We start from the raw sequence: 12,985 nt of genomic DNA on the forward strand, positions 1-12,985 counted from the left end.
TTGTTTTTGAGAGAGAGAATGCATGCCAGAGAGAGCATGAGTGGGGGAGGGGCAGAGGGCAAGGAAGAAGCAGGCTCCCTGCTGAACAGAGAGCCCAATGTGGGGCTTCCTCCCTGGACCCTGGGATCATGACCTGAGCCAAAGGCAGATATTTGACTGACTGAGCCACCCAGGTGCCCCACAAATGTGTCAATTATTAATGATGCTGCTATAAACATTTGAGAGCAGGTTTTTGGGTACATAACTTTTCAAATAATTTAGGCAATTACCAAAAAAGCACAATTGCTGGATTGCATGGTAAGAGTAAATTTAGTTTTGTAAGAAACCACCAAATTATCTTTCAAAGTGACTGTACCATTTTTTATTTCTATCATCAATGGATGAGAGTTCTTATTGCTCTCTTTGTCAGCATTTGTTGTTGTCTGTGTTTTGTATTTTAGCCATTCTAATAGGTCTGCACTGTTATCTCATTGCTATTATAATTTTCATTTTCTTGGTAACCTTTTTGGGTCCCCTCCCTCTTTGGGAGCTTTGTACTATCACTCAATACTATCGCTCAGTAAACTTTGTTTTGCTGCCCACCAAAAATTTTTTTTTGTTTCCCTAATGACATTCGATGTTGAACATCTTTTCATATGCTTTTTTGCCATGTGTAGGTCACTTTTGGTGAGGTGTCTGTTCAAATATTTTGCCCTTTATACTTGGATTGTTTTCGTATTGTAGCATTTTAAGAGCTGTTTGTCTTATTTTATTTCTATTTTTATTTTTTAAGATTTTTAAAATTTATCTGAGAGAGCACCCAAGCATGGGGGTGGAGGGGTAGAGAGGCAGGGGAAGATGGAGAAGCAGACTCCCCACTGAGACAGAAACCCAATGCAGGGATCATGACCTGAGCTGAAGGCAGATGCTTAACCAACTGAGCCACCTAGGTGCATCTCAATTTTTTATTTTTTAAAAAGATTATCTTACTATTTCTCTTCTTCAACACACACACACCCGGGGTAAGAGATATTTATTTCAACTTTCTAGCAGTAAAAATAAGATTTTAACTTGAATTTTTAAGTTTCTATTTAAATTCTAATTAGTTAACATATATTGTAATATTGGTTTCAAGGGTAGAATTTAGTGATTCATCACTTATGTATGACATCCAGTGCTCATCACAAGTGCTCTCCTTAATACCCATCACTCATCTACTCAATCCCCCTATCCCTCTCCCCTCCAGCAACCCTGAGTTTGTTCCCAATAGTTAAGAATCTCACTCTAGCTTTGTTCACGTCATTGCAAATGGCAAGATTTCGTTCTATTTTATGGCTGAGTAATTTTCCATTATATATATATTATATACACCACAACTTCTTTATCCATTCATCACTTAATGGATATTTGGGTTCATTCCACAATTTGGCTATGGTTGATAGTGCTGCTGATTTGTCTATTTTAGATATCAGCCCTTTATCAGATAGTGTTTTGCAAAGATTTTCTTCCAGTATATGGCTTTTCATTCTCTTAACTGAGTTTTTCACGAAGCAGAAATTTTTAGTTGCAATGAAATTCAATTTATCAGTTTTTTCTTTTGTGGATTATGCTTTTGATGTTATATCTAAAGTTATGACCAGAGGAGTTAAGATGGCACAAGGAGTAGAGGACCCTGAGCTGGTCTCATCCCTTAAACAGAGCTAGAGAGTTATCAAATTATTCTGAACACCCAAGAAGTCTGTCAGAGATCTGAGAGAAGAAAAACTGTAAGTCTATAAGTACAAAATCAACTAGCTTTTAGAAGGTAGGAGGTGTGGAAGTTCACTTGGGGAAGACATAGCTGTGGATGTAGCAGTGGGGGGTGGGGGGAGTCTGCTTAGGGAGGCTACCACAAAGTATTAAAAACAGTGGAGTGCAATATCTGAACTTTTAAATGGACTACTGTGGAGGACAGGCCTGGATTAAAGATGCTTAGGTGGTGAAGAGGAACAGAATCCCAGGATTGACAGGGTGGTCTGAGGATCTCTTAGGTCGCAGGAAGAACAGGTTGGTGCTGCAGAAAGGTGCGGCATTGTTCCCAGGCATAGGAGCTAGGAAAGTGACAGAGAGCAGCAAGTTTTGGTGCCAAATTTTGGCTATAAACTCTGAACCACTGCACGGTTCTGAAACTGCTTTCCTGCACTGGACTGGCAAAGGTGATTAGTTAGACCCTCCCATGGAGGAACAGTGTAGGTCCACACCATGGGTGTCCCTGAAATTTGGAGTTTTGAAACTCAGTCATGCACCAGAGATGCATGGGCAGGGGTCAGACATGGGCAGGGTGAATGTAGGGTTCAGATGGAAACAGGGGAAACAAATAGAAGATTCACTGTTCCTCTGTGCAGGCTCACTGATGGGTAAGGGGCACAAACTTTCAACTACAAGGCTAGAGAGCAGGGCGCTGCCATTTTTATCCAACTGATCATTGTTGAAAGCCTTCAGGAGGCAAAACAGCACCATCTACTGGAGGCCAGAGCCACACCCCTGTGTCCTACAGAAGCATTTCCACTGAAACAAGTCAGCCTGAAAATCAGTGCAGCACTCTCTCCCAGAAGACCAGCACAAACACCTAGCTAGCACCACGTTTATTGATCACAGAGTGCTGCAAAGCTTTAGCTCTCGGGAAAATATAATTGGGCTTTCTTTTTACTTTTATTCTTTATTTCTTTTATTTTTGTTATTTTTTCATTTATTTTCTTATATTTCCAATTCCTATTTTAAATTTTTTAGTTATTAATTTTTAAAACATATATTTAGATTATATATACTTATATATAATTATGCATATACATTTCATATAGTCTACTTCTTATTTATTTATTTATTTATTTATTTAAAATTGGGATCTAGATTCTTTTAACAAGCAGACCAAAACACACCAGGATCTATGTTTTCTTGGTTTTCTTGTTTTATGTTTTGATTTTTCTTGTTTTTTTTTTATTTTTCGTTCCTTTTTGCATTTTTGTTTTGTCATTTGTTATTTGTTGTTTGTTTTGTTGTTGTTGTTGTTGTTGTTGTTGTTGTTATTTCTCATCTTTTATTTCCTGGACAAAATGACAAGATAAAGGAATTCACCCCAAGGAAGAACACAAGGTAGAACTCATGACCAGAGACTTAATCAATACCAATATAAGATGTCTAAAGTAGAATTTGAAATACGATTCTAATGATACTAACTGGGCTTGAAAAAAGCATAGAAGACACTAGAGAATCCCTTACTACAGAGATAAAAGAACTAAAATCTAGTCAGGCCAAAATTAAAAATCTTATAACTGAGATAGAAACACAGTGGAGGCCATAACAGTAACTTCTTGCAAGATACACCCATGAAGGCAAGAGAAACAAAAGCAAAAATGAATTATTGGGACTTCATCAAGATAAGAAGCTTTTGCACACAAAAGAAACAGTCAACAAAACTCAAAGACAACCTACAGAATGGGAGAAGATATTTGCAAATGACCTATGACCTATCAGATAAAGGGCTAGAATCCAAGATCTCTAAAGAACTTAAGAAACTCAACAGCAAAGAAACAAACAATCCAATCATGACATGGGCAAAAGACATGAACAGAAATCTCACAGAAGAAGACATAGACATGGCCAACAAGCGCATGAGAAAATGCACCGCATCACTTGCCATCAGGAAAATACAAATCAAAACCACAATGAGATACCACCTCACACCAGTGAGAATGGGGAAAATTAACAAGGCAGGAAACAACAAATGTTGGAGAGCATGCGGAGAAAAGGGAACCCTCTTACACTGTTGGTGGGAATGTGAACTGGTGCAGCCACTCTGGAAAACTGTGTGGAGGTTCCTCAAAGAGTTAAAAATAGACCTGCCCTACGACCCAGCAATTGCACTGCTGGGGATTTACCCCAAAGATACAGATGCAGTGGAACGCCGGGACACCTGCCCCCTGATGTTTATAGCAGCAATGGCCACAATAGCCAAACTGTGGAAGGAGCCTCGGTGTCCATCAAAAGATGAATGGATAAAGAAGCTGTGGTCCATGTATACAATGGAATATTACTCAGCCATTAGAAACGACAAATACCCACCATTTGCTTCGACGTGGATGGAACTGGAGGGTATTATGCTGAGTGAAATAAGTCAATCGGAGAAGGACAAACATTATATGGTCTCATTCATTTGGGGAATATAAAAAATAGTGAAAGGGAATAAAGGGGAAAGGAGAGAAAATGAGTGGGAAATATCAGAGAGGGAGACAGAAAATGAGAGACTCCTAACTCTGGGAAACGAACAAGGGGTGGTGGAAAGGGAGCTGGGCGGGGAGTTAGGATGACTGGGTGATGGGCACTGAGGGGGGCACTTGATAGGATGAGCACTGGGTATTATGCTATATGTTGGCAAATTGAATTCAAATAAAAAGAAATTTTAAAAAGTGGAGGCCATAAAAACATGGATGGACAGGCAGAGGAGTGAATCAGTGATATAGAAGATAAAATTGTGCAAAACAAAGAAGCAAAAAAGAAGTGGAAAAGCAAAGTAATGGACCATGAAGGAAGATTTAGAGAATTCAGCAAATTAGTGAAATATAATAACATTTGTATCATAGGACTCTCAGAAGATGAAGAGAGAAATAAAGGGACAGAAGGTTATTCAAACAAATTATAACTGAAAACTTCCCCAATCTGGAGACAGACACATAAATCAATATCCAAGAAGCACAGATAACTCCCACTAAATTCAACAAAAGCTGGTAATTGCCAAGACATATCATAGTCAAATTCACAAAATACATAGATAAAGAATCATAAAATCAATAAGGGAACAAAGATCCTTAACCTACAAAAGAAGACAGATTAGGTTCACAGTGGATCTATCCACAGACTTCGTAGGCCAGAACGGAGTGGAAGGCACTATTCAATATTCTGAGTGGGAAAAATATGCCACGAGGAATTCTTTGGATGGAAAAAAAGAACAAAAGTAGCAAAGAATGGAAAGGACCAGAAAACATCATCAGAAACATCAAGTCTATAGATAACACAATGGCACTAAGTTCATACCTCTTAATGATCATCCTGAATGCAACAATCAAAAGACAGAGTATCAGAATGGTTAAGAAAACTAGATCCTCTATATGCTGCCTACAAGACACTCACTTTAGATCTAAAGATACCTGCAGATTGAACATGAGGAGATGGAGGACCATCTGTTATGCTAATGGATGTCAAAAGAAAGCCAGAATAGACATACTTATATCAGACAAACTCGATTTTAAAACAAAGACTATAACAAGAGATGAAGAAAGGCATTATACCATAATTAAGGGTCTATCTATCCATCAAGAAGATCTAACAATTGCAAATATTTATGCCCCCAAGTTGGGAGCACCCGAATATATAAAACAATTCATAACAAACATGAAGAAACTCACCCTTGGTAATACAATAATAGTAGGGGATTTTAGCACTTCACTTAGAACAATGAACAGATCATCTAAGCAGAAAATCAATAAGGAAACAATGACTTTGAATGATACAGTGGACCAGATGGCCTTAACAAATATATTCAGAATATTACATCCTAAAGCAGCAAAATACACATTCTTTTTGAGTGCACATGGAACATTCTCCAGAATAGATCACATAGTGGGTCAAAAATCAGCCCTCAACAAGTAAAAAAAAGATTGAGATCATACCATGCATATTTTCAGACTACAATGCTGTGAAACTGGAAGTCAACAACAAAAAAAGAATTTGGAAAGTCCTCAAATACATGGAGGTTGAGGGGCATCATACTGCAGAATGAATGTGTTAACCAGGAAATTAAAGATGAATTAAAAGAATACAAGGAAGCAAATGAAAATGAAAGCACAACCGCCCAAAACCACTGGAATGCAGCAAAAGCAGTCCTAAGAGGGAAGTATATTGTAGTACAGAACAAGAAGCAAGAACAGACTCAAATACTCAACCTAACCTTACACCTAAAGGAGGTGGAAAAAGAACAGCAAATAAAGCCTAAAGCCAGCAGAAGAAGGGAAGTGATAAAGATTAGAGCAGAAATAAATGATACTGAAAAAAAAAGCAGTAGAATGGATTAACGAAACTAAGATACCATTCTTCAAAAGAATTAATAAAATTGATAAACCCCTAGTCAGACTTGCCAAAAAGATAAGGGACTCAAATAGATAGAATCATGAATGAAAGAGGAGAGATAACAATCAATACAAAAATGGAGATTTGAAAGAGTACATGCACCTGAAGTTATTAGCAGCATTATCAACAATAGCCAAACTATGGAGAGAGCCCAAATGTCCATCAACTGAAGAATGGATAAAGGTATATTTACACAATGAGATATTACTCTGGCATCAAAAGAATGAAATATTTCACTTTGCAACTATGTGGATGGAAGTAGAGTGTATTCTGCTAAGTGAAATGGTCAGAGAAAGACAAGTACCATATGATCTCACTCATATGTAGAATTTAAGAAAGAAAATAGATGAACGTATGGGAAAGGGGAATATGAGAAAAGGAGAGAGGGAAGCAAGCCATAAGAGACTCTTAACGATAGAGAACAAATTCAGTATTGATGGAGGAATTTGGGTGAGAAATCATCTAGATGGGTGATGGTAATTAAGGAGGGCACTTGTTATTATTATTATAAGCACTGGGTGTTGTATGTAATTGATGAATCACTGAATTCTACTCCAGAAACCAGTATTGCACTGTATTTTGACTAATACTTAGATTTTAAAATTTTTTAAATAAAAAATAATTTTAAAAAAGTCACCAAATCCATGGTAACTTAATTCTTTTCCTCAGTAAACTTCTGAGAGTTTTAGAGTTTTGCTTTCTACATTTAGGTCTATGCTTTATTTGGGGTTAATTCTTGCAAAAAGTGTAAGGTTTGTCTAGATACATTTATTTTTGCATGATGATGTGCAGTTTTTCCAGCACCACTTGTTGAAAAGACTATCTTTGTTTTATTGTATTGCCTATGCTCCTTTGTCAGAGATTGATTGACTATATTTATGTATAAATATACCTTTCAGGCATTCTATTCAGTTTCATTGCTCTATTTGTGTATTCTGTCACCAGTAGCACATTTTTTTAATTGAAGTTTGATTTGCCTACATATAGTATAATACCCAGTGCTCATCCCATCAAGTGCCCTCCTCAGTGCCCGTCACCCAGTTATCCTATACCCCTGCCCACCTCCCCTTCCACTACCCTTTGTTTGTTTCCCAGAGTTAGGAGTCTCTCATGTAGCACATTGTTTTGATTGTGGTAGCTTTATAGGAATTTTGAAGGTAGATAGTGTCAATACCTCAATTTATTCTTCTTTACCAATATTGTGTTGGGCATTTCTAGATTTTTTTTCCTCTTTGTATAAACCTCAGCATCACTTTGTTGATATCCAGAAAATAGCTTGCATTGATTTTGAATTGTATTGCATTGAATCTATAGATCAAGTTGTGAAGAAATGACATCTTTTTATAATATTTATTTCTACGCATATAAATAATATCTTTCCGTTAATGTAAATCTTTGATTTCCTTTATTAGTTTTATAGTTTTCTTCATATAGAACTTATGCATATTTCATATGCCAAAGTATTCAAATTTTCTTCTAATGCAAATAGCTTTTTTTAAAAATTTCAAATTCCAGTTATCCACTGTTAGGATGTAAGAAAACAATTGACTTTTTTTTATATCACCTTTTTATCCTGCACTTGTGCTACATAGTTATTAGTTCCAACAGATTTTTGTTGATTCTTGAGATTCTCTACACACACAGTTGGGTCATGTATGAAGAATGTTAGTTTTACTACTTCATATATATATATATATATATATATATATATATATATATATATATATATATATACCACCTATATACACACATACATATATATACTTTTTATCTCTTTTTCTTATCTTATTGCATTAGCTTGGAATTCCACTATGATTTGAAGTAGGAATTGGTACTGATCTTAGAGACAAAGCATCTAGTTTCTTACCATAAAATATGATGTTATCTGTAGGACTTCTGCAGATGTTCTTTATCAAATTGAGGACGTTCTCATATAATTTTAGTTTGTTGAACATTTTTCTCATAAATGGATGGATATTGGATTTTCTCAAATATTTTTTCTATGTCTGTTGGTATGATCATATGATTTATATCCTTGAGGTTGTTGACATGATGATTTACATCAGTTTATTTTTGAATGTTACACCAGACTTTCATACATGGAATAAATCCCATGTAGTCATGTGTATTTTTTATATATAATTTTTTATACCTTGCTGGATTTGACTTGCTAATATTTTGTTTAGAATTTTTGCATCTATGTTGATGAGAGATACTGATTTTTTCTTTTCCTTTATTGTAATGTTTTTTTCTTGTTTTAGTATCAGGGTTATGCTGGCTTCAGAGAATGAGTTAGGAAATATTCCCTCTGCTTCTATTTTATGGAATAGTGTAGAAATTTGGGATCATTTCTTCCTTAAAATACCTTGTAAAATTCACTAGTGCTTTCTTTTTTGGAAGGCTTTTAATTATTTATTTAATTCATTTAATAAATATCTATTCAGATTGTGTGATTTCACCTTGTGTGAGTTTTAGAAGATTGTGTCTTTCAAGGAATTGGTTTATTTCTTTTTGGTTATCAAATTTTAGAGTATAAAATTGTTATTAATACATCTTTATTATCCTTTTGATATCCATGAGATCAGTAGTGATGACTCCTCTTTCATTTCTGACAGTTTAAATTTAGGTCTTCTTTCTTGCTTGCTTAACCTGGCTACAGTCTTACCAATTTTCTTGGTAAGAACTGGTTTTCAATTAACCAGGTTTTTTTTTTAAAGATTTATTTATTTATTTATGATAGACATAGAAAGAGAGAGAGAGAGGCAGAGACACAGGAGGAGGGAGAAGCAGGCTCCATGCCGGGATCCCGACATGGGACTCGATCCCGGGACTACAGGATCGCGCCCCGGGCCAAAGGCAGGCGCTAAACCACTGAGCCACCCAGGGATCCCCAATTAACCAGTTTTTATTTTGTTGATTTTCTCTATTGATTTCCTGTTAATTTTATTGGTTTCCTTAAAAGTGTTATTACTTCTTTTCTTCTGCTTATTCTGGTTGTAATTTGCTTTCTTTATCTAAATTTCTAAGGTGAAATCTTAAATTATTGATTTTAGATTTCTAATATATGCCTTTCATGCTATAAACATTTCTGTAACCATTGCCTTCACTGAATTCACAAATACTACATTACATTTTCTTTGTTGTTTAGTTCAAAATACTTTCTAATTTCTCTTAAGAATTCTTTGACCTATGTGTCAGTTAGAAATGTGCTGCTTGATCTTTAAGTATTTTGGCTGGTCCTAGCAATTTTTTGTTATTGATTTCTAGTGTAATTTAATCATGGTCTGAGAGCATACTTTGTATAATTACTATTCTTCTAAATTTGTTCAGGTGTATTGTGTGTCCCAGAATGTTGTTGATCATGGTGCTTGTTCTATGTGAACTTGAAAATAAGGTGTATTCTGCTATTGTTGGATGAGGTGTTCTACAGATGTTAATTGGATCCAGTTTGATGGTGCTATTCAATTCAGTTATGTCTTTACTGATTTTCTGCCTCAATTACTGATGGAGAAATGTTGAAATTTCCAATTCTTTTTAAGAAATATTTTATTTATTTATTCATGAGGGACACAGAAAGAGAGGCAGAGACACAGGCAGAGGGAGGAGAAGCAGGCTCCATGCAAGGAGCCTGATATGGGACTCGATCCCGGGAATCTAGGATCATCACTCCCTCAGCCAAAGGCAGATGCTCAACCGCTGAGCCACCCAGGCATTCCTAAAATTCCCAATTCTAATTGTGGATTCTTCTGTTTCTCCTTGCAGTTCTGTCAGGTTTTGGCCTCACATGTTTTGATGTCCTATTATATGTAATAAGGGTAACATATTCTTAGATAATTGAACCATTTATTATTATGTTATGCTTCTCTTTTCCCCTGACAGGTTTTGTTGCGTTGAAATCTCATTTTTCTGAAATTAATATAGCTCATCCAGCTTTCTTTTGATTCCTGTCAGCATGAAATATCTTTCTCCATACCTTTCCTTTTAGACTATCTATATCTTTTATATTTAGAGTGGTGTCTTATGCATGACATGTAGTTGACTATTATTTTTTATGTACTCTGACAATTTCTGACTTTTAATTGACGTATTTAGACAATTAACCTTTAAAATGATTGATATGGTTAGACAAACACCTACCTGTTTGTTGTTTGCTGCCCTTTATTTTTTTGTCCGCTTAAATATTTTTTCTGCCTTCTCTTTCTTTTACTTAAAATTTTATATGACTCCATTTTCTGTCCTCTCCTCACATATGAATTATACTTTTTAAAAAACTTTCTTTAGTGATTATTCTTTTTTTCTATATCCATTTACAATTAATCCATGTGGACTTTCAAATAACATAATGCTGCTTCACGTGTGGCACAGGAACCTTATAATAAAATACTTTCAATTTCTCCCTTCAGTCCCATATAAAATCAATGTTATTCATTTTACTTTTTAATAATCTATAATCACCAAATACATTGTTACAATTATTTTGGGCAAACTCTTATATGCAAGGTTAGTTAAAAATAAGAAAAACGTGATTTTATTTGCCTTCATTTATTCCTTCCCTAGTGCTCATTTCTTTATGTTGATATGTATTTCTCACTTATATACACATAGTTTTCCTTCTGCTTGAAGAACTTCTTACAACATTTCATTTCTTGAATATGATATGCCCATATGTAGATATTTTTGTATTTTAAAAATATTTTATTTATTTATTTGAGAGAGAGAGAGAGAGAACAAACAAGCAGAGGGAACAGCGGGCATAAGAAGAAGGAGAAGCAGTCTCCCCACTAAGCAGAGAGCCCAATGCAGGGCTCAATCCCAGGACCCTGGGATCATGACCTGAGCCAAAGGCAGATGCTTAACCCTTCCTATAATTTCTGCTGTAATAATTCCACCATCTACTATCTCTGCCTTATCTGAGTTTGGTTTTGATGTTTGTTGTTTATCTTTAAACTGGTTTTTGTTGTTGGTCTTGTTGCCCTTTTGAATTCCTTGTAATATTTTGTTGAAAGCCATGCATGATGTTCCAGGTAAAAGGAACTGAGATAAGTATGCCTTATTTGAGGTTTTATGTTTATATAACTCAGAGTTAGACTGTGCTTAGTTTGCTGTTAGACTATGCTTGATTTATTCTAGCCATTGTTCTCAGAGGCCAAAATTTCCTCGGGTATTTTTGTTTCTATTACACCCTATTGTCTTTGGATTTCTGTAGGAGGTATTCTTTTTTTTTTTTTTTTAGATTTATTTATTTATTTGGGACAAAGAAAGAGAGAGTGAGTGCAGGGTTGGGGAAAGGCAGAGGGAGAGAGAGAATCTCAAGCAGACCCCTGCTGAGTTGTGAAGCCTGACTCCAGGCTCAATCTCAAAACCCTGAGATCATGACCTGAGCCAAAAGCAAGAGTGAGACAGACGCTTAATTAACTGATCCACACAGGTGCCCTGAGAGTTATTCTTTTTTTTTTCCCCTGAGAGTTATTCTTTTTTTTTCCCCTGAGAGTTATTCTTAAATAACTGATAGTTTGATACTGGCTGCAGTAACAGTTTTCTGCTTTTGGGCTTTTGCTCTGGAAAGCTCTGATTCTCCATTTTCAACTGTCTGTCCAGTATTTGAGGCAACTGTTTTCCCTCTGATTTCAATTATCTGTTGTTTCTTAGGGGAGTTGTTAATTTTCACCTTGTTCATCATTTTTCTTGTGAGGATAGGTAAGATAGCTATCAAGCTTTTAACTGTTGGACCAGAAACCAGAAGTTTCACATTCATCACTTTTTTTCTTGGCTTATAGTTCCCTGTCTGTAAAATAAAGGAATAAGATCATAACTTGATGGCTAAATTATTCCCTAGCTCTAGCATTTTGTTGAGTCCATAAGCAGTGACTTGCATAAATGATTATGCTGTTATGTGACATTTGCTACCCTTCTTCTACAGGCAGACCTCCAGGTGGACAAGGAAAGGCACAATTTCTTTGAGTCCTCTCTTGATTATGTTTATCAAATTCAGGAAGTTCAGGAGTCCAAGAAGTTCAACATTGTGGAGCCAGTAAGTTCTATCTATTGATGAATAGTCTAAAAATATTTACCAAATCCCAGATAAATATGGAGAACTTTGATCATAAAATTGAAATCTCAGATTGTGAAAGATACTTTATGCTTAATAATGAATGACAAGAAAATAGACACACTAGCTTGTGTTGCTCTTGGTCTCTTACTAATGTTTTCTCTCTTCCTTACCTTATCTCTCCTCCCCCTCCCCTTTCTTTCCTTTCCCATTTTCTCCCCACTCCCCAGCTATGATTTTTCTTTCTCTTTCTTTGCTTCTTTTCTCCTTTTCTCCCTCCTTTGATTTCTCTGTCACCCTTCCTTTTACCTTGTTCTCCTCCCTTCCTTGCTATCACGTGTTCAAAAAGCTTCTAAGGTGCCCATCATGTGCCAGTCAATGTGGTAGAACTCATGTCCTTTGCACTCAGTGACTTTCTATTGTATTATTTTTACTTCTATCTTCTTTTTTTATAACATCTCCTTGACTATAAAAGGGATGTGCTTTGATTTTATAACTATGTTGAATTTTGACTCTTACTACATCAAAGCTAGAAAAAAATTATAGAAAGAACAAAACAAAAATAACAAATTCCCCATACAGATATAATCACGTAATATTTTGGCATTTTCTTTCCAAATTTTCTGTGTATCTATTATGTTTCTTTCTCTATTTATGTGTATCTTTGTACTTGTAGATTTGGATGTATGTATGCATGTGTGCAGGTTGGTATACACATGTATATATTTTGCACATGAGCATGTATGTCTTTGTACATGTGTATCTGTCCTCACATTTATATATATCTGTATATGT

The 12,985-nt window shown here is 35.5% G+C and overlaps 1 protein-coding gene across 5 annotated transcripts in view; it reads left to right on the forward strand.

Annotated features, from left to right (window-relative positions):
• Positions 1-12,985, forward strand: part of OPHN1 (oligophrenin 1) — a 526,199-nt gene that overhangs the window by 342,845 nt on the left and 170,369 nt on the right. For all 5 annotated transcript variants that reach the window (XM_072817292.1, XM_072817295.1, XM_072817294.1 and 2 more), the window contains one exon: positions 12,062-12,172. In XM_072817292.1, coding sequence (XP_072673393.1) covers positions 12,062-12,172 — 111 coding nt within the window. The remainder of the gene's footprint in view (positions 1-12,061; positions 12,173-12,985) is intronic.

This window comes from Canis lupus, chromosome X, assembly GCF_048164855.1.
Source record: "Canis lupus baileyi chromosome X, mCanLup2.hap1, whole genome shotgun sequence".
Taxonomy (NCBI): domain Eukaryota; kingdom Metazoa; phylum Chordata; class Mammalia; order Carnivora; family Canidae; genus Canis; species Canis lupus.